Source organism: Heliangelus exortis, chromosome 17, assembly GCF_036169615.1.
Source record: "Heliangelus exortis chromosome 17, bHelExo1.hap1, whole genome shotgun sequence".
NCBI lineage: Eukaryota > Metazoa > Chordata > Aves > Apodiformes > Trochilidae > Heliangelus > Heliangelus exortis.
In genome coordinates, this window is record NC_092438.1 from 910,293 (window position 1) to 931,047 (window position 20,755).

Below are 20,755 nucleotides of genomic sequence, written 5' to 3' on the forward strand. Positions count from 1 at the left end.
ACCTTGATCTCTTTTGCCTACAACCTGAAGACATCAAGGGTAGAATATCACCTTTAATCTTGTTTACTGTTTTCAGCAGGCACTTTATTGCTTCTCTTTTTTTCCTATAGGTTTCATGTGCTCCTGGCACAGGCTTCCTTTGTATATTTTTGTAATAAACTCCTGATCCCTACATTTGTTCAGCCTTTCTCTTTCAAATGGGAAGGATCAGCTTGGGAAGAGAGCCAGGAACCCATGAGAGGAGAAGAGGGGAGCACTGGTGGGAGCCTGCAAAAGGACTAAGGGAAGTGAAGAAAAGACCAAGGGGAGGAAGGTTTAAGGCTGGCAACAAAAGCAGTGCCAGCTTAGTCCAGGGATGGGTGAAGGAAGGCAGAGTCTTCTTCAGAGTTTACAGCAACGGTTCCTCAAGCACTTGTGCTATGAGGTGCTGGCTGGTGATGGGGAAATCTGCAGAGATTCCTCCTGGGATGCTGGGGCAGCTCTGGCAGCAGCATGGTGCCTGTCTCCCCCCTGTAGTGGCATCCCACTGGGGGCTGGATCCTGTTAACACAGCCAACAGGGCTGGGAATGTGCCCAAAGCACCAGAGAGCTGTTTTCCATGTGGAGCTGGGATATAAGCAGCACACATGTCATGGGAAAGACATGCCCTGCACAGATACAAAGACCAAAAGCAAAATCGTCAGCTTTGCAAAACATTCCTCCCCTGCAGGCAGAGAAACCCGGAGGTGTCTGGGCGTCCACACCAGTTTTGTTTACCCAGAAAGCTCTAATGTTCACACTGAGTGAGGAACGTGTTTGCTGCCGAGGCTGGATCACCACACAGAGGCAATAAGATGGCTAAAAATGGAGGAAAAAAAAAACCAACAAAAAAAACCTACAACCAAACACCACAAGTTTTCCACAGATTTAATTTGGCAGCTTGTCTTGGTGTAGAACTGAGTGATGGACACCTCCTGCCACTGGAAGGGAAGCCCACTGATGCCAAGCCCCTTGGATGCCCCTGATCTCATGCTCCTGCCCCTCTATCCCTGTCTGGACTATGCCCCAGCTGGGGGGATGGCACCCCCTGGGCTCCATTAGTGCCACCTCCCTGCTTGCCACTGCTCTGGCCCGGGTGGGGACACACCTCCAGGTGGAGGTACCAGAGCTGGGTGAGCTCACAGCACCGGGCTCCCTCCAGGCTGACCCGGGATCTTTCTTTCCTATAGAAACTATTCTAAGCTCTCATGGAGTTCCAACCCCACAGCTCATGCGAGCTGAAGAGGCTGCAGAGCTTTTCAGCTGTCTTTTCAACCTGTTTTTTGTTGTTGCTGGTTTTTGGTTTGGTTTGGTTTGTTTTTTTTTTTTTTACATCTCCAAGTTCCTGGGTGTTGCACAAGAGGAACCACATCCACACCCTGGACTGGCTGCCAGGGGGCCTGTGACACCCTTGTTTTTGTCAGGCTGGCACTTTTTGTCTGTCTCCCTCTATTATAATTTTCCCAAGTAACAGGACAAGTATTTCTGCATGAGCTGAGCAAGCTCTCTGTGCTGAGAAAGTAGGGACGATGGCTGCTAATGTTTAAGCAATGCTGCATGAGCCCTTTGGCTTTAGCAGCCAAGCAGAAGCCCGGGGTGGTGGGGTGTAAGAGGGGGGAACTCATCCTGAGCAGAGGGATCCAGAGGGGTGGGGATGGAACAACAACCTGCACCCATGTTCTGCAACAACCTTGTGATTCTCCTGGGTCAGCCTGCTTGCAGGCATCACACAGGTGAGGCTGAGGACTCGAAATTTAATTATTGCATCTTCTTCAAGCCCTTTCTTATTTACTGTCGGTCCCATAGCAGCCGATGGCTGCTCCCCCGCCCTTGCCGAGGGCAGAGATCGCTGCTGTTCCCCCCTTCCTCAGCGGGAGCGGGCTGGGGGCTGAGCGGCTCCGGCCCCCGGTCAGGAAGGTCGATCCCTGGGGAGCGAGGGTCCCTTTGCCTCCCTGCAGGCTGCTGCGGGACCGGTTCCCGTTCCCGGGGCTCTGCGGCGGCGGGAGGCACAGGCCCGGCTGTGGGGCAGATGCCCCCGGCTCCGCACCCTGCTGCGGGTATCTGAGGACTCTCCGCGGGGTGGGGGCTGCTCGCAGGGAACCTCCAGCCCTGCCCTCCATCCCCGGGGGACCGGCCGGGGCGGGGCGGGATGCCCGGGCGGGGCTGGGCAGAGGGAGCCGGAGCCGTCCCGGCCCCACGGCTACCCCATCCCCTCGGGAGGGCTCGGTTCGGCGGGTACCGGGGTACCGGCGGCCCAGCCCGGGGGAGGTTGAGGCCGCCGAGCGATCGCGGGGGCTCCGGGAGGAGCTGACGTCAGGCGGCCCCTTAAATAGCAGCGCAACCGCCTCTGCCCCGGCACTGCCCGCCGAGCCGGAGCCGGAGCCGCCGCCGTCCCAGCCCAGCCCCGAGCCCAGCCCAGCCCCGCCGGGGATGGCAGCTGCGGGGCCGCGGGCGCGCAGGGCCCAGGGCGGTGGGCGCAGAGCCCCGAGGCGGTTCGGCCGCGCCGCCGCGTAGCCCAGGACATGCCGGAGCAGCCGCGCAGGGTGCGGGGCGCCGCGGGGCCCCGAGGGCAGCGGCGGGCCGGGCCGGGCCGCGCCATGCCCGGCGGAGGGGCCCCATGGAGCCATGGCGCATAGGGCGCCGAACGGGCGGGCCCCGGCTGCGGCTCCGGCTCCGTCCCGGCGGCTGACAAGGAGGGTTCTCGTCCTCTTCACGCTGTCGCTCTCCTGCTCCTACCTCTGCTACAGCCTCCTCTGCTGCTGCGGCGGCCCCGCCGCTCCCCGTGCCCGGTGCCCGCCCGCCCGCGCCGCCGCCAAGAAACTTCTGCAGAAGTCGCGGCCGTGCGGGCGGCCGCCCCACGCAGAGCCCCCCGGCAGCGCTGCGCCCGCCCGCCGCCCGCGGGACTCCCTGGGCAGCCCCCCGGGGCCGGCCCGCCCGGGCACCAAGCGTCTGCCGCAGGCCATCGTGGTGGGCGTCAAGAAGGGGGGGACCCGCGCGGTGCTGGAGTTCATCCGAGTGCACCCCGACGTGCGCGCCCTGGGCACCGAGCCCCACTTCTTCGACAGGAACTACGACCGCGGTCTGGAGTGGTACAGGTGAGAGCGGAACCGGGCACCCCCCGCCCCTCCGGGGCACCCCCCGTCCTTCCCGGGCACCCCCCGCCCCACCCGGGCGTCGGGAACGCGGTCGCATCGGCTTGGTCTCCCCCTGCCATCTCCCCTCCGCAGCTCTTGGTGGCGAACTCGGGTCTGGGTCTGGGTCCGTGGATGCTTCCCGTCTTCTGGCGCATCGGCGGGGCGGGGGTGGCCGGTCCGGTCTGTGGGGTGGGCTGCACGGGGTCCCAAAACAGGAGTGGCTGGCCCAGGGGGCGACACGGCGGCCCCCCCCCTCATGCCCCTGCAGTGTGTCTCAGCGCCATCAGGCTTATTGCTGGCCCTGGAGGGGGGCAGCGCCTGCCCGCCAGCCTCTTTTCTCTCTGAACTCTTTCTCTGTTCGTCTCTCTGAGGTCTCTGATATTCGTAGAGAGCGGCGAGCTCGTCTCCAGGAGGATTTTAATTTCAGTAAAGGTTTTTGTGAGGAGCTCAGGGCTACACGGAGAGGCACCGTGCAGTGCGTGTGAGCACCGTGCAGTGCGTGTGAGCAGCGCTCCTGGGCTTATCCCCCTCCTGTGCCCCCCTGCTCTGTGCTGCAGGCTGATTTCAACCCCCTCCCCGCCGTGCCGATCCGCTGTACCAGTCAGTGTGTGTTTGCTGTGCTGCTGTGGAGCACCGGGGGAGCTCAGGGCTGCTCTGGGACAGGGAACTAAGCTCGGGAGGCCGAGGAAGGCTCTGTTTGGTCCCGGGTGCCTGGGATCTCTCGGCAGGGAAAGGATGCCTGGCTCGGTGGATGCTTCCGAGCACCGTGGCGGGAGGTGGGAGGCAGCCGGTGGGGCCGTACGCTGCTCGCTTGCCGCTCCAATTCGGCAGTGGTTTCCTGGTGGAGATGTTCTCAGTTCTGGAGCAGGGCAGTGCATGTGAGCTGCCAAACAGGTCAGGATGCACCGTGACAGGGTGTTTGCTTCCAGCTCCTGGTTTGTGTCCTTTCTGGGCAGGTGTGAGTCGTGTCTGTGATGGGGGGATGCTGATTTCTGCCCGTGAGCTGCCTGCTGGGGAGGGCTGTCTGCAGACATGGCCGGGGCTGCTGCCCTGTTGCACTCGGGTCACAGTGGATCCTGCAGCTGGGAATGTTCAGCTCCTTTCATGTTCAGCGATACCGGTGGCAGGTGATAGGAGAGCCAGGACAGGCACAGGTGGAGCTCACCAGAGCCCTTTCCCTCTCCTCAGGCTGCCCTGCAGCACCCCTGGTTCCTCCTGCCCTCTGGAGAGTACCTGGAGCAGTGTTCTTCACCCCTGGGCTGGTCTGTGTCATTTCCCCACTCCCCCTCCTACACCAGACACTGTCACCCCTCCTGCAGTACAGCCTGGGGACAGGAGCAGGGGTGGTTTGTCCCCAGGGTATCTGGGTGGGCAACGGAGCAGGACTGTGGGTCCTGGTGGAGCCTCTTGCTCTGGGGGAAGCTGGGTGTGCTCAGTGCCTGGCTGGGGAGCAACCAGGGACCAGTGGGTACCAGCATGGTGCTGGGCCAGGGGGTGGGGGCTGTGTCCCCTTCCCACACGCACTTTGGCACCAAGGGGCTGTGGCAGTGGGTGCCAAGCAGCTGACCTTCTGCCCGAGCTGTGGTCCAGCTGGCATCCTCCATGTGAAGGGACTTGTCTGTGACTGGGAGGGACACAGCCTGTGACAGCCAGTGGCAGTGGTGACAGGCAGCTGCAGAGCGAGGCAGGGGCAGTGATGGGAGCGTGGCTGGATGTGCAGTGAGCTAGCTGCCTGGGGCCTGGGGCCTGGCTGTGCCTCTGCATCTATGGAGAGATCATGCCAGAGCACCAAAGTCTCCAGATTAGTTCAGCTAAAGCAATGAGGTGACACTTCCCTAGTTTTATTACTTTTTTTTTTTTTTTTTTTTTTTTTACCTCACAAGTGTGCCAAAACTTAAGCATAGACCGTGCTAATGTATAAAATGTGGAATTGATTTTCCTCCTTGCAAGTGGAGCAATTAAATGTGGAACAGGTCTAACCCACAGTGAGATGAGCTCCTGTCTCTCTCCAGGGCAGCAGGGCAGGGCTCATGCAGGCAGCCATGCCCAGGAAGGGCAGAGCTGGTGAGAGCTGGTGGCAAGGAGAGCTGGCAGTGAGGGGTTGTCCCCCTGGGTCCCAGGGCTGGGGGGCTGTGCTGGAGGCAGAGGCTTCTCCAGCTGCTGGCTGGGGAGAGGTGATGCTCCTGTGCCCGGGGAGCACTGCGGGGCTGTGGGTCTCTGCAGGCAGCCCAGAGCACAGGCCCTCAGGAAGGCAAAGTCGTTCCAGAGTCTCCTCCTGCAGGAGGCCCAGGCTGCTCTGCTGGCTGAGTGCCCTTTCCAGCTCCATCCTTCTCATTTTGTGCCCCAGTGGGGAGCCAGGAAGAGCAACCAAGTAGATCTTTGATGCAGTTGAGAGCAGCGTGAGGCCTGAGCTCCTCTGATGCTCCAAAACACCAGTTCCTGGTCCTTTGCCCTGGAGTTGTTCTGACAGGGAGGTGGCAGGACCGGTGGTACCAGAACCTGGTCTGCCTGTCCGTGCTGCCTTGCTCCCAGCTGCTGTTCTCCTGGAGCCTCCCATCCCTGCTCCCACCATTGCCCCTGGCAGCCTCAGCTCCCTCTGCTCCAGGGGGTGGTTGACTGGGCAGAGCCAGGTCCCTGTGCTTTCCCTGTGCCAGGCCCCCACCCAGGAGCTGCCTCAGCTCAGACCCAAAACCCCTGTGCTGGTTCCAGTTCCCATCAGCCTCTAATCCACCTCATTATCTACACATACACTTCAGGAAAGCTATTTTTAGCAAGATCTGTTTTAAGAGAACCAAAACCAAACAAGCAGCTACTAGGAAATATCGATTCCTTACCAATCCTGGCCTAGAGGCTCAATATAGAGCTTTTTCCTGCTGCAGGTACCGTGTGCCAATAACCTTCAATATTTTCCAGAACAAAGGGGGACAGGGACGTTTAGTTTACAGCGAACTCCAAGCAGTGACCAATTGCAGCATCTTGGGGTGCAGTTTTTCCTCTCTAGGGTTCCCAGATAGCCCTGTCAGATGCCCCAGTGTTGTTTTCCCAGAGAGGGGCTTTTCCCAGCAGGTTTGGCTGCAGGCTGAGCCCAGCTCCCACCTGGCACTGCACTGATCCACCTTCCCGAATTCCATTCTGGTGACCAAACTGTTGTGACAGATCCCCGGGGACACACAGGCTGTCGGGGCTCTGCCCCTGGGTGTGGGGTGCTGGCTGGGGAGCAGTGGGCACTTTGTCCAGCCTGGGGAGCACCCCTGTGCCATGGTGAGGAGAGGAGGGAGCGGGCAAACCCGGCTCCTGCTCCCTGCCTGGCTAATTGCTGCCTGCTAATGGCCAGGCTGGCTCACACACAATGGCAGCCCATTAGGCTTCACCCAGCCAGGCAGACTGTTTTGTGGGCTTGACTGACAGTGCATTTTGCTAAAGTTAATTAGTAAGAAGAGAGGAAGGCAGCAAGCTTCAAGGATGCTTTGAAATTTCCTTAACTTCAGAGAGTGCCCTGGCTCTGTGGAACGGGTATGAAACCTCTGGCAGAGACTTCTGTGTGAGGATCTGCCCCTGGGCATTGTGTTCCCTGGTCCCTGCCTTGCCCACAGCTGCCTGTGGGCAGGGGTCCTGCCCTGGCCTCCTTTGGGTGGGCCTGGGTACCACAGGGACCCTTGTTCAGGTTTTCCCTGCCAAGGTGCTGGGTGAAATGCAGGGAGGTGAATCCATGCAGGGCACCAAGCCTTCAATATTAATGATGTGTGTTCTTGCTCTGTCTTCCGTGACCTTGTTTGTAAACACTGAAATTTGTCCTAACCTTCCCCTCAGCAGCACAAACTCCAGCTCATAACCTGTCATGGCCATGGGCACAGGTGCTTTGTGAAGCTGACAAACAAAGGACACTGGTCCCTGGTGGCTCTGGGTGTCCATCAAGGTGTGGGCTGTGGTGTGTCCTCCAGGGCAGCAGGGACTGCACAGTGCTGGGAGCAGAGACCAGAGCAGAATGGCAGGGTGGGCAGTGCCTGGGACTCTGCAGCTGAAGAGGGAACTCTGGTGGAGGCACCTTCTGTGTGACCTGGGGTCTGTGGGATCTGCCAGTGGGTCACCGTGGCTTGTCCTTGGTGCTTGCACATTGTCCCATCCCTTTGCACTGAACCACCTTGGGGTGGGCGACTTATTCTCTGGCACCAGCTCTTAATTAGAGAACCACTGCAGCCGCTGGGGTGTATGAGGTGATTTTTTAAAATTAATATTAATCTTTAAAGTTTCACCTATGGAAGGAGTTGCTGTGGAAATGGGAGGTGGAGAGACCCCAGCCTTTCTCCATGAGCCATGGGTGGACTCGTGCTGGGCTGGGGTGGGTGTGCTTGTTGGTGGCTGCCAGCCCCAACCTGGTGGTAGCCACAGGGCCAGCGAGCTGGAGTCCATGACCATCACACTGGGAAGCCCTTGCCTCCCACCACTCCTGGCCACACTGCCCTTGCTGCTGGCCTTGGGTTTTGTGGGACCCTCAGTGGGTCTTTAGGAAGCTGGGAGTTACCTGCTGGTGATGCATGGAGCGTGCCCTTCGGAGAAGATTCTGTTGACTTAAAGGACACCACAAATCCCTGGAGTATTTAAATGATTAAAAATGAATCAGCAACAAAGTTAATTACCGTGTTGGCGCTGCTTTTATGCATTGAAATGTCCCTCATTAGCTGTCTGCGAGCACTGGTGTACAGGCTTTGAACATAAACATTTATTAAGGGCAGCCCATCCATCATTAAATGAGGCTGCGGTAGCGCAGGGCGGTGGCAGTGGGGACACGGGGACACAGGGACACAGCTGGACACAGCTGGACACAGGGCCTGGGACACAGTCCCTTGCAGCAGCGTTTGCTTTCTGTGGTTGGGGGGTGATCCCCATTTCCAGGGTGCTGTGGCCTCGGGTGCTCAGCAGTGGTGCTGGGGTTTCCCCTGAGCCCTGGTGTTGTGTTCACTGTGACTCACCAGCTCCCAGCCCCATGTCCCCCTGTCCTAGGCTGCAATGTCACTCAGATGGGGAGAGCTTTTTAGCTTCCTCACACCTCGGTTTCTCGCATGCTTGACCCAGTTTTGCTTAAACATCCGAGTAGCTCTGCTTGAGATTTCATCTGCTGCTGCTGCTGCTGCTGCTGCTGCTGCCCACAGTCCTGCTGAGCCCAGCAGCCAGGAGAGAGCTGGTGGTGCCTGTCAGCCACTTTCACCCGTGGCATGGCATGTCACGACATGTCACAGCTTGTCACAGCATGGCATGACACTGCACAGACCCTTCTGCAGCAGGCAGGGTGCAGGGGTTCAGGTGCTCACTGGGGGGTGCCAGCACTCGGGATTTTTTCCAGGTGAAGCAGTTTGTTGTTACCCGGGATGATGCACGGGTCAGTCCCTGGCTGCTGAGGACAGCCCGGGATGCTCCCGGCACATCCCTGGGGCTGCTGCAAGGGGTTATCTGATGGGGCTGCTAGGGGTTATCTGATGGGATCCCTGGACGGGTGCTCTCCTCACACTCACACAGTATCTCAGTGCCTGATGAGTATTTGTACAAATTCCTCCCTGGGAGAGCGTTTCACGCGTGTTCGACATCAAAGCGGCGCGGGCCACCGGGGAGCCCATGTTTCTTTAATGTGTCAGTGTTGTAGGGGCCGTAGGGTGCCCAAAGGCAGATTATAAGAAAATTAATAATTCAGGTGTAGGAAAGGTGCTGGTGAAACATTAACTCCTTCAGGGCTCCTCCTGCCATCTCGGGGCCAGGCCAGGTCCTCTGCTGCTGCTGCCACGGTGGGGACCCCCTGGGACATGCCAGGTGCCATGGGGCAGAGTGACTCTGGCTTGGCCTTGTCAGGGGACAGCCACCAACAGCCTTCAGACCTAACCACACCAGCCTTGGGCTTAAAACTATCTGACATGCTATTTGTATGCAAATAACTCTGGGAATGCAGAAGTCCAAAAATACCATTTTAAAGTCAACTGTAATTAAGTTTGCAATGCATTTCCCCGCTCCTGCAGCCCTGGAGATCCCGCCGTTAAGGTGAAGATGAACGCCTGGATGACATTTCTCCCCCTTGCATGGTTTCACTGGTGATTTATTTATCTATTCGGGTTGCATTTTGTTGTCTCAGCAATCTCTGCTGTTCAGGAGCAGCAAACACTGGGAACCTGTTTTTAAAAAAATCCACCTCCTGTCTCATTTCAGTAATTTACTATGCAGAGATTTGGTGTTTTTCATAACAGATTAGAACCTATAATTTCATTTTTTGGATACACGGACCTAATAGCTCACGTAATGAAAGTCTAACAAGCCTGAAGATGAGCCATTAATGAAACAGCAGTTTTATGATTCTCCACCAATATATCGTAACAGTGAATCACTTACAGAGCTGTCCCCTGTTATGATTTATGGGGAACCCTGTTTGTGATAGGGAGATCAGCCATGGTGCCTGCCGCTAAATTAGCACTTCTGACAGTCATTAAACAACGGGGATCGTAATCTGGATTTATGGGGTTTGAAGCACAGCAGTGGGAAAGGCCAATTAAGCCTCATCCATGCCCAGGTACCTCTGTAGAACAGCCCTGTTCGTTTATGATAACTAATGAGTTTGCTCTTCTTTAATGAGGACACTGGGGCCATCACCCCCAGGAGCCTGGGCATGGCTCTGCTGTCCCCCCACGAGTCTCTTCCACTGCTCATCTGGTCCCCCTGGGCCATAGTTTCTTCTTGTCCCCAGGGAGTCACCTGGGAGGGAAGTCACCTCCACACGGAGTGTCCTGGGGCCACCCCAGGATGCCCCTGCTCTTTTGTCACTGTCCCGTGTCACCCAGGATGCTGCTCTCCATCTCCTTCTGCCTGGGTTTCGTCAGGTTTCTCTCTGCAAGTCCCAAAGCTGGTGGCTGCAGACACTGTTTTAGGGACCCTGGTGTTGTCTTTTCTTGGTCACTGTCCTGAGGCAGCTCTGGGGACATGACTCATGCAGCGTGGAGAGCTGTCCCCTCCCTGCCCCCAGCCTGCTGGGGGACCCGTGGCGCCATGAATCTGGCTGCTTTGGGTTTGATAGTTTGGTAATACAGGACTAATTTATAAATCTTTCCATCCCATTAGTTTTTATTTGATTTAGATGTTCACATGTCAAAGCTAATGATTTAATTAGTGCTAAGCTGGGCTGCAGGGATGCTGCTTTTCCCCTGGTCTGGTGCCTCCCCCCTGGCCCTGCAGCCCAGCTCCTTGTGCCAGGAGCAGAGGATGTACAAGGGTGTACATACACAAGGCCTGTGCCCGTGGGGGTGCTGTGTCCCCATCCTCTGCCCAGGGGTCTCCTGGGACAGGGATGGACCCAGGAATGATCCATGTCCAGGGAGCCTCTGAAGCGCTGCAGCAGGGAGCTGTGCCTGCCCTGCCTTTTCCTGGTGCATCCTGCTTTGCCTTGCCTTCTCCAGCCGGGAGGCAACATCCCACCAGCCCCACGCTGTGGGCACCACCTCATTCCTCACCATCACCTTCTGCTTCACTTGCAGGAGCCTGATGCCACGGACCCTCGACAGCCAGATCACGGTGGAGAAGACCCCCAGCTACTTCGTCACCAAGGAGGCACCACGGCGGATCTTCAACATGTCCCGGGACACCAAGCTGATCGTGGTGGTGAGGAACCCGGTCACGCGGGCCATCTCGGACTACACCCAGACACTCTCCAAGAAGCCAGACATCCCCACCTTCGAGGGGCTGTCCTTCCGCAACCGCAGCCTGGGGCTGGTGGACACCTCCTGGAACGCCATCCGCATCGGGATGTACGCCGTGCACCTGGAGAGCTGGCTCCAGTACTTCCCCCTCTCCCAGATCCACTTTGTCAGTGGGGAGAAGCTGATCACAGACCCAGCCGGGGAGATGGGCAAAGTCCAGGACTTCCTGGGCATCAAACGGGTTATCACAGACAAGCACTTCTACTTCAACAAGACAAAAGGATTTCCTTGCCTGAAAAAGTCGGAGAGCAGTGGTTTGCCTCGCTGCCTGGGCAAGTCCAAAGGGAGGACTCACGTGCAGATAGACCCTGAGGTGATCGAGCAGCTTCGGGACTTTTATAGACCTTATAATATCAAATTCTATGAAACAGTTGGGCAGGACTTCAGGTGGGAATGAGCATCCAGGAGCAGAACTGCAGTAACGTGAGGCTGCAGTCTTCCGTGAGGGTGTCCAGGGGGCTGGAGCCAGGACCCCCAGCCAGGCCAGAACCCCTGAGCAGAGGCAGGTGAGGGGCATGCCCAGTCCTCAGGAGGTTGGGATGCTCCAGGGCAGGCCAAGATGGGAAGACACAGCCCTGCCACAGACACAGCAGGATGAGTGCCCAGCAGCACTGCCCATCTCAGCAGGGCAGCAGTGCCATGCCTTGCTCCAGGGGGTCCTGTTTGCTTTTACTGCCACATGGTCCTGGGGTGATGGTCCTGTCCTGCACACAGGCTGCTCTAAAGCACATCCTTACCCTGTGTCCCAAAGCCAAGAGGTGCTCCTGGACACCCCCGAGTGCAGGCAGTGGCCATGGGGTTGTCCCCGTGGGGCCGCATCCCACCACGGTGCTGGGCTGGCAGAGCTCCTTCTGCTCCACTTTGCCTTTCATCCCTTCAGTGCAGTGTGTAACCATGAGGACAGTGAGATGTATCTGCTTGAAAAAGAAGTCTACGGAAAATGTTGTACTGATATTTTGTCCTGTGAATAAAGCACAGCCTCCTGCTGTTACGGGTACTTTAGTGGCACCAGTTTCCTTGTGCAGCATGTGATCCCTTTGTGTAAATAAACGTGGCTACCACAGCTCCCTATGCATGGGCTTTTCTTAGGGCACAGCTGGGCCCTGCAAACCCCCTGTGCCCTGTGTTGGGGGGGAGGTGGGCAGGGGGCTGGGGCTGCTGTGTGCTGTGGTGTGGAGGCACACACAGACCCCATCCCATCCTTGCAGCAGTCCACCCAAGGAGCCCCTTGGTGGCCCCAGGGTGATCACTGGGGTGTCAGGGGGGGATTTGGTGGGGAGGTGTTGCTTGGCTTGCCAAGGGCTGCACCGTTTGTACCATCTGCTGCTGTCTGTGGTACATCTGGGGCATTTCTGTCAAAGGTTGCAGCTTATCACCTGAGCATCCCTCAGCATCCTGAGCCTCCAGCCTCTCCTCAATGCCTGCACAATCTGCAGCTGATTGCCTGGGCATGGGACCCTGGGCCAGGGGAGCCACAGCCACAGGCACCCTCTGGCATGGGATGCATCACACCCAGGGACCAGTGTAAGAAGCCTTCCTGGAAGTGGTGGCTGTCCATTGAGCTCTAATAAGAAAAAATTGGAGTTAATTAAGGGAGCTCTGAGCCCTATCTGCAGCCCTTCTGCCAGCACCCAGCAGCAGGCACAGCAGCCCAGGGGGAGCCAGCAGTGGGGGGACCCAGGGCCAGCTGTGGGCAGGCAGGGGGAGAGCAGGGGATTAGCAGCCATCTGCAGGAAGATGGGATATTTTCTTGTATGATTTTTTTTTCCTTTAAAGGAGAAAAAACATTTGCAGATAGACTCACAAATCCCAGCCTCGCAGTAGAAAAGCCATTTTCAATCCACTCCAAGGAGGCAGAAGGTGCTGGGTTAGATTGATCCTCCTGACAATACTGTATTAGTGGGAAATTAGAGCTGGAGCCTGAGGAAACCACTGCAATATCAAACAATTACTTTACATTTGTCCTTACAAATGGAGAGAGCAGAAATGTGCTTAAATCAAGTATTAGATTTCCAAAGGGTAAGCAAATGAGGGCTCAGGAAGGGCTGTACTGAAAGTGCTTATCACATTAGGAGCTGTTAAATTCTGGCTTAAAAAGCCTCAAAGCAGAGGATCTGTGTTCTGAGGAGGTGATGGGGTTTGGTGAGGACACGGAGTGGTGCTGGTTCGGTGACACCAATGCCAAACAGAGCTGGACTAATCCCCTCCCAATGGTCACTCTGCTCAGAGCTCTGCCTTTGTGAGCACAGTCAGATCCAGCCAAGGTCCCCGGGGAGGCAGGAGAGCCCCTGGGTGACAGGGTGGGACTGGCTCAGGGTGTGTGTGGCAATGCCATGGCCAGAGCATGGGCTGCTCGGGATGGGCAGGGGTCTGTGGCTGTGCTTGGGTGGTCCTGCAGCATGGGCCCCATCCTCTGCCTCGTGTGCTCCATGTTTTGATCAGTTCACTCAGGCCTGAACCCCAGAGAGCAGCTCTTTAATATTTATCAGCTCATAAATAATTCAATGTAATGAATGCAACTTAAGTGGTCCCTGGTCCTGCTCATGCTGAAGAGCTCTTGAGACACTCTGGGTCCAGGGAAACCTTCCCAGGGCCATTGACATCATGGAGAGCAGAGCCACTGGCACATCCCCAGGAGCTGTGCCTTAGCACCAGCCTCTCCTCCCCTGAACCTCCTGTCCCTGGTGGGACCATCCCAGGGTGGCCCAGTTGGAGACTTCACCCCCTCTCCTGACAACTTGTTACTGAACACAGCTGATTAACACCTTCAATGTGCTCTGAAAGTTTGACAAGTTGTTCTCTCAGCTCTGTGCATCAGCACTGCACCAAAGCCCAGGTGCATAACTCGTTACCTGGCAGCTAATTAATTCATTAGCCAGCTGGTACAAATAGGGTGAGTGCTCTGCAGCTGGGGCATGGGGAGGGTGCTGCTGGCAGCTGCCCCATGGCGTTGGGCTGGGCACAGGAGGTCCCTGTGAAGGGCAGCAGCTCCTCAGGCTGCTCCTGCACACCCCACTGCCCAGCAGAAGGGACAGCTCAGGTATAAATATTTATTTACCCAGAGGTTGAATGGATTCAGTTGAGTCCATCCCTATTAGGGGAAGGGTTGGTAATTATCTGAGTGCTCCTTAATACCTGGGGACCTATAATCTGCCACTGTAATGAGTTCAAGTGATTCCTGTGGCATAACAATCAGGACAGGGAAGGTGGGAAGGGGCTGGCTGCCATCTGCAGCCAGGGCAGGGCTGGGCTCAAGGACAGCAGAGCCACCAGCTCCAGGGCTGCCATGGCTGCAGCACCAAGGACATGGGACACAGAGCTGCCGTGGGGACAGCTGCAAGTGGGTGCTGCCCTACAGGAGAGCACGAGGAGAAGCATCCAGCAGTGACAGACCAGTTCCTCTGCTGCCAACCCCAAGAAGGATCCAACCTCTCAGCCAAAGCAAGGGCCCATCATCCACCTCTCATCACCACAGACACCATTTTCCCCTCCCTGCCACACCACGCTCTCTGGGCAGCCAGGCTGCAAGTGCCCGAGCTCATGCTGGTGGGATTTGCTTTACTTGTGTATCTGAATTATATTTCTCTATTTAAGGTATAATGATCCGAGACCAGGCGATAATCTCTGTCCCACCTCTGCCCACTGCAGGGCTGCCATGTGGTGTTACTGTACTCAGGCTCAGCTCTGTTATGAGCACAGTACAGTCATTAGGCTCTAATTTCTAAAGCAAAGATAAAATTACGTGATTAAGATCTAATTAGAGTCTAACTACCAGCACCATGAATCACTCCAGCACACAGTCTAATGGATGTCTTTTGAAGCCACCATGCATTTTGTTTCCTTCTGTGGCTGGTGATTTCCCTGCAGGGACTGGGTTTGCTCAGCCTGATGTTTGCTTTCGCTGTTGCTGTTTTGGCTGGGGACCACTAAAAATGTTTACATGTGAATGAGGAGCTCGAAAATACGTTTCTAACCAGACAGAAAATTCCACTTGACAAGCTCATTCAAATGTAGATCTCTGAGGCAATGGGCTGGGCAGGGAGGGTCCCTCCCACCCTCACCAGACTCTGCCCCTCCGGAGCATCCTTTCAGCCGTGCCTCCTGCTCTGCTGCAATTCGCACCAACCACCCACATGCTGGGGGCTCCGTCCCCAAGGGCCTCGTGGCCAGAGCTGTGCTAAGTGCCACGGAAATTCTCCTTGGTAGGAGAAAAACAAACAAGAAAACCTCCCTCCTGGCTCTCGGGCTGCTCACTCTAAGGGACAGCACTCTAATAACGTTGATGGAGAGCATTGCCGTTTTCCTTTTCCCAACAAAGTATCCCTGATGATGTCCCAGAGCTGCCTCTGCCAGATTCCCACAAGCATTTTAATGCCATCACTCCTGCAGCTGCAGCCTGACAAGGTGGACACTGCCCAGAGCTGCCTGCCTGCCACCAGCAGCACCACCAGCTCAGCCTGGGCAATCCTGGCAGCCACAGCCAACTCCTCCACACCACACTGATCCCAGGGGATTAGGAGCAAGGAAATCTTACCTTGACATGAATCCAAGGCAGCCCGATGGGGAGGGCCTGGCAGAAGTGCACATCTGCATTACTGATGCAACCACCACCCTCGCTGCAGCTCAGCCATGGGCACAGCTGGAGGGATCATCCCAATGATGCTCCTGGGACTATCCCGGTGATCCCCCTGGGACATGGCTTCTCCCCCATTGCTCACACCTGTGGGATGGGTGAAAAAACATGTTGGAGGCAAACAAGACAAAGCAAATAGACAGCCCCATTTAGGTTTGTTTCCTTGCCTCGGGTTCCCTTTGGAGACACAAGAGGTGACCACACATCCTCCTGGGGCTGGCTGCAGCTGCAACAGGTACCTGAGAAACTGCTGAGGGGGAAACAGGAATTCCATCACTAAGCACAGGGTGCCCAAACCAGCACTGCCATGTCAGTGGGTACAACAAGAAGCAGTAAATCAGGGCAACCTGAGATCAGATTGGAGGAGACAATTTGTCCATGCCAGATCCGTGCTGGCTGCTCCAGTTGCTTTTTCATCCCCCTTGGGTCAGGCTGCTTGGAAACACGGTGCAGCTGCACAGCCCGGGCTGGCTCCTCGGGCTCCATCCCCATAATGGGAGTGGTGCTGCCCAGCCTGACACCATCAGTGGTGTTGGGGCCTGGCTGCAGGTGTCTGGGTTTGGGTGCTGAGGGGAGCAGGGCTGGGTTATGCTCTCCTAGGCCAGCACAGGATCAATGGGGGAAAAGAAGGGAAAAGCATCAGCACCGTAGCCCCAGCACCCTCCCTGCCAGCCCCAGCAGGGCTCTGCTCATCTTCACGCCAGGATGAGGGCTGCTGGGGGGCAAACTTCAAAAGGGGAAGAAACTGCTGTTTCTCCGAGTTAATATTCCCTGGCGGATCTTGTTCTCCTCATTATTCTGACTGTTACTTGAGCAACAGCCGCTCGTCACTTGTAGCTCAGCAGCTGAGGGAAGGGCTGAGTGCAAGAGGCTAATTTATTTTCTTTTAGTGCTTCTCATCCATGGCAGCCCCTGGCTGCTCCTCACCGCTGGTAACCAACTGGAGGCATTTCAGATATTTCTAATGTGTGACAGCAACTGGGACACAGAAATTACCCTCTCTGAAATAATTCCTGAGACAGATTTCTGTTGGCACTTTGCAATAGATACACGGAGCAGACGTGGGCTGTGCACTCACTTGCCTTCCTGAGCGATTTATTAGCCCCACCAGCTGGTTCAGGCCTCGTTTCTTGGCCCCAGCTGAAGGGGTGGGCTCAGTCCCCTCCTGTCCCCCCATCTCCCTGTCTGCAGCAGCGAGGAGCTGCTGGCAGCATCTCATGTGCTGGGACCCAGTGAGACCTGGAGTGGGAGACAAACGATCTGCTGGGGATGTGCTGCCTCCACCCCTCCTGCTCAGCACCAAGGAAATTAAAATATTGACAGAAACAATTTCCAGAGGGAAATTGGAAAAGTTAGCAGCCGTGCTGAAGCCGTGCAGCTCCACCAGCCCAGCTGCCCCTTGTCTGCCTGTGGAGCACGGGGCAGGCATCGTGCCCTGGACACTGCAGCAGGTGGCACCGGTGAACATGGGGCAGGGAGAGGCTCTGGCTGTGACAGGAACACATCACCAGGGCAGGACAGCCCCAGCACTCACTGCACACCCAGCCAGCCCAGGAAGGAGGACCTGGGCCATCACCCACTGCTCTGGGCTTACTGTGCCATCCCAGCTGGGGCACTGCTGGCACCCATGTAGAGCCAGGTGCTGCCCCAGGCCACTGCACAGACCCGAGCAAACAGGGACCCGGGTGGGTGCCCCAGCAGGGTGGCAGTAGGGAGCACCATGCCCGTGCCCACAGGCAGCTCCAGCAAGGTCAGCAGCCAAGAGCTGTGGCACCTGAAGCTTCCATGGGCAGCAGAGCTGGCTCTGAGCACAGGGGCTGCCCAGGGCTCTGGATGCTGGGGACAACAGGGCACAGCTCCAGGAAGGTGTCAGCACAGCCAGGGACCTTCATAAGTTCTAACCTGCTTTCCATCAGGTCTTTCACCCCACAGTGCCAAGTGAAATGCCAGCCAGAGCCCGTTCCTCCTGCGCCAGCACCTCCATCAACCACAGACATAATCTCATCAGAGAACAAAATCAGGTTGGTTTGACAGGACCTACTTCTTTTCAACCATGCTGACAGGCATGAATTTATATTCCCAGGCTCTAATTCTCCCGTTAATTGAATCTTGTATTAGTTTTTCCACTCGTTTGCCCAGGATTAATGTCAGGCTAATTGGACATAGTTGTCCAAGCCATCTCCCCACTCACTCCACTGCCTCTTGGTACAACATGTTCTTCTCCCACCCAGTACCATTTTCCAATGCTTCAGGATCAACAGGGCAGCTCCAAGGGGAGCTGATGCTGGCTCCAATTTAAATCCAGTTCTCCCCAAAATGCCTTTGTGCACACCTTAAGACCAGACTGCAGGAACCCCCAGCACTGGCACCCACCACATCCCCAGCCATGGCCTTGTGCTGTTCCCTTCATTCTCATCACCCCATGTGCAGGTTTCAGCTTCTGGGGGCCTGAACTGGTGCTTTGCTTGGTGCCTTTCTTCCCCCTTAAAAGATTTTTCTTGAGTATCTAATAGGTAATTTGCATACTGCAGATTCATTTTTAACAGCAGTTTTAATGAAGGAGCTGCACTGCGTCTGCATCTGTGTGTGTCATCTGTCCAAGCCCCCACCACAGCAATCCCCACTTCCTGGGGAACAGATAGCTAAAGGTGGTCATGAAGACCTCATTAATCCTCATTTACATAAGGCACACAGGGAAATTTCCTAACCTTCAAGCCTGGCCATCACAATCCATTTAGATGGCTCCTGCACACCTGATTCAGAGACAAGGGCTCATCTGTGCTCACTGCCCCAGAGCTCTGCTTTTGGACACCAGGGGCCTGGGACAGATGGCCCTGGATGTTCCCCACACTGCTGGAAGAGGTCTGAGCCTACACACCAACATCATCATGGGTGTGCAGGTCCTGCATGGCAATGCCAGCATTGCCTGTCCTGCTACAAGACCACACCTTGCAGTGCCCAGGACCTGGGCCCCCCTGAGCCCCCCTTGCCCCTGGAGGTGCTGGCACTGCTTGATGGCACTGTGCACCCCAACAGCAGCAGCCACACCAGAAAGAGGAAATTAAAAAGCAAAGATCCAGCTCCCTGCACAGCTCTGTCCTCTTCAGCATCAGCCACTCCATCACCTCACCACTTGGACTCTGCACAGCTGCTGAGGGTGACAGTCACACCACAAAGGTCCCCAGGAGCCATCATGTGGCACGTGGCTTCCACCCCATCCCCAGAAGAGCTCTGGTGCTCCCAGTACAGAAACACAGCTCAATTAAGACCTGTGTTGCCAGAGAAATATTGGAGCATTAAATGTGTTAGATAAAACTTCTTCTGGTATTAAAGAAGATCACGTACTGAAAACCTATGCAGTAAGCTGTGCAATTTTGCCCTGCAAGAGGACTGGATTAAGTTCTTCCCACAAAAGCCTCTTATTGCACAAAAAAGACCATTAGCAACCTATGAAATCAATAGGAAGAGCAGCCCTGGTGCTGTAAAACACCAGAATTAGCAGCAGCACCGGCAGCAGTACCAATTAGGCTGGGGCCTTTCTCACAAACTCAGTGCTGGAATTGAAGGAGCCTCCAAGACAGAGAAGCCCCTTCTCACCCTTCCTTCTCACCCTTCTTCCAAAGGCATTTGGGGCTGTTCAGCTTTTTTTTTTTTTTTTTTTTTTTTTTTTTTTTTTTTTTTTCTGCCAGTGAGGGGCTGGGAGCTTCACCCTCACTTCCTCAGACTCCTGCCTGCAAACTGCCAGAGTCAGCCCACATCCCCTGCCCCATGGCCCGATGCCGTCCCGGCAGGACCCATCCTGGCAGGACCCATCCTGGCAGGACCCATCCTGGCAGGACCCATTGGTGTTATCCAGCAGCAGAGGCAGCAGCACAAGTCCCTGCTGGTCTCTGTTACCTTGCAAAGACGTTGGATTTGTTTTCCAGTTGCTGAGTCTTCGGCAGCATTGGGTGAAATGCACCAAAGCAACACAGAAAGCTGCAGACCTCATGAAAAGGCTCTCAGAGTGGCCAGGGAAGGATTTCAGCTCCTGCTCCCTGGGGATGGAGATGCTCGCCCCAGAGCAGGGCTCCTGCTAAGGGTAATTCACAGCCCCACAGCAAACTGGTGCAAACACAGGATGGAGAAGGAAAAGTCCCTTGGATTTTTAAAACATTCAGCAACGGCAAGTGAGGGCAATATATTATTTAAAGGCTCTTCTAAGGAAAGAAAATAATTTCAGCTTAGTTAGCTTTTTAGGACAGTGTAAGCAGGGAGAGCAGATCCATGAGCTGCAGCACAGGTGGTGGAGCGGGGAGATGCTGGGGAGGGGGTGATCGGTCCAGCACGGGTCCAAACTCCATCCAGGACAGGCAGGAGAGAAGGGGACGCAGCACCCCGTGTCTCCAGGGTCCCCGGGGCAGGCTGAGCAGCCCCGGCGGTGGAGGAGAGCCAGGAGCCAGGGGCACTGCGGGAGCGCTGATGGATTGGGTGTCACCGGCTTTAATCCTGAGCCATTAGCGATGCGGAACACTCGCATATCATTTGCGAAACTAATGCATGGCTGGAGGTCATTCGGTAATAAGAAAGGGAGAGAAGGGTTATTAGTTTTTATCAGACATTAATTGGCCAAAATCGATTACTTATTTGTCACCTGGGGTGTGTCCAGGGTGTTTCCCCCCGAGCACCTGGAGCAGAGGGGCAGCACCGCGACTCTCCTGGGGTTGGAGCTCGGGACAGATCCGTGGGGAGCAGCTCCCAGTGAGGGGTGACAGCCCCCCCGGGGCAGCCCAGGGCTCCCCTGGCCCCAGCCCTGGCAGCAGCTCCTGCTTTCTACCCGATGGGCAGAAGGGATCTGGGAACAACTCAGGTGATACCACATTTATCTAACAAGCTTCTAAATGAAAACTAGCATTTGGACTTATTGCATTCTGGCTCAAAATTTGATTACATTTTTCTACAGCTGTAAATCTGCCTTCCTTTCTGCAACATTATTATTAAAGCCCGTATTGAATTGGTGGTGTGATACGTAAAATTTCAATCCTGGCTTTGACATTCCAGGAAGTTAAAAACCAATTACAGTGTGTGCTTTGCCTCGGGACAGAATGAATCATTGAACACAGCCACTTCACCAAGAGAAATTAAAGGTTGAAGTAGCAACATGGGGAAGGTATTAAGTTAAAAATCAAAGGTCAATTAAAGTAAAACTGAGTCTATTTTATTTTTAATACTTTGCTTACATTTTCATTCCTTTCTGATGA

General features: G+C 55.9%; 1 protein-coding gene across 1 annotated transcript; it reads left to right on the plus strand.

Annotated features, from left to right (window-relative positions):
* Positions 1–2,237: 2,237 nt before the first annotated feature.
* On the plus strand, positions 2,238–11,945 carry HS3ST2 (heparan sulfate-glucosamine 3-sulfotransferase 2). Its single transcript, XM_071760712.1, has 2 exons — positions 2,238–3,113; positions 10,661–11,945. Exons 1-2 carry the CDS (start codon positions 2,644–2,646, stop codon positions 11,277–11,279), a joined length of 1,089 nt encoding a protein of 362 aa, XP_071616813.1. The 5' UTR covers positions 2,238–2,643; the 3' UTR covers positions 11,280–11,945.
* Positions 11,946–20,755: the final 8,810 nt, after the last annotated feature.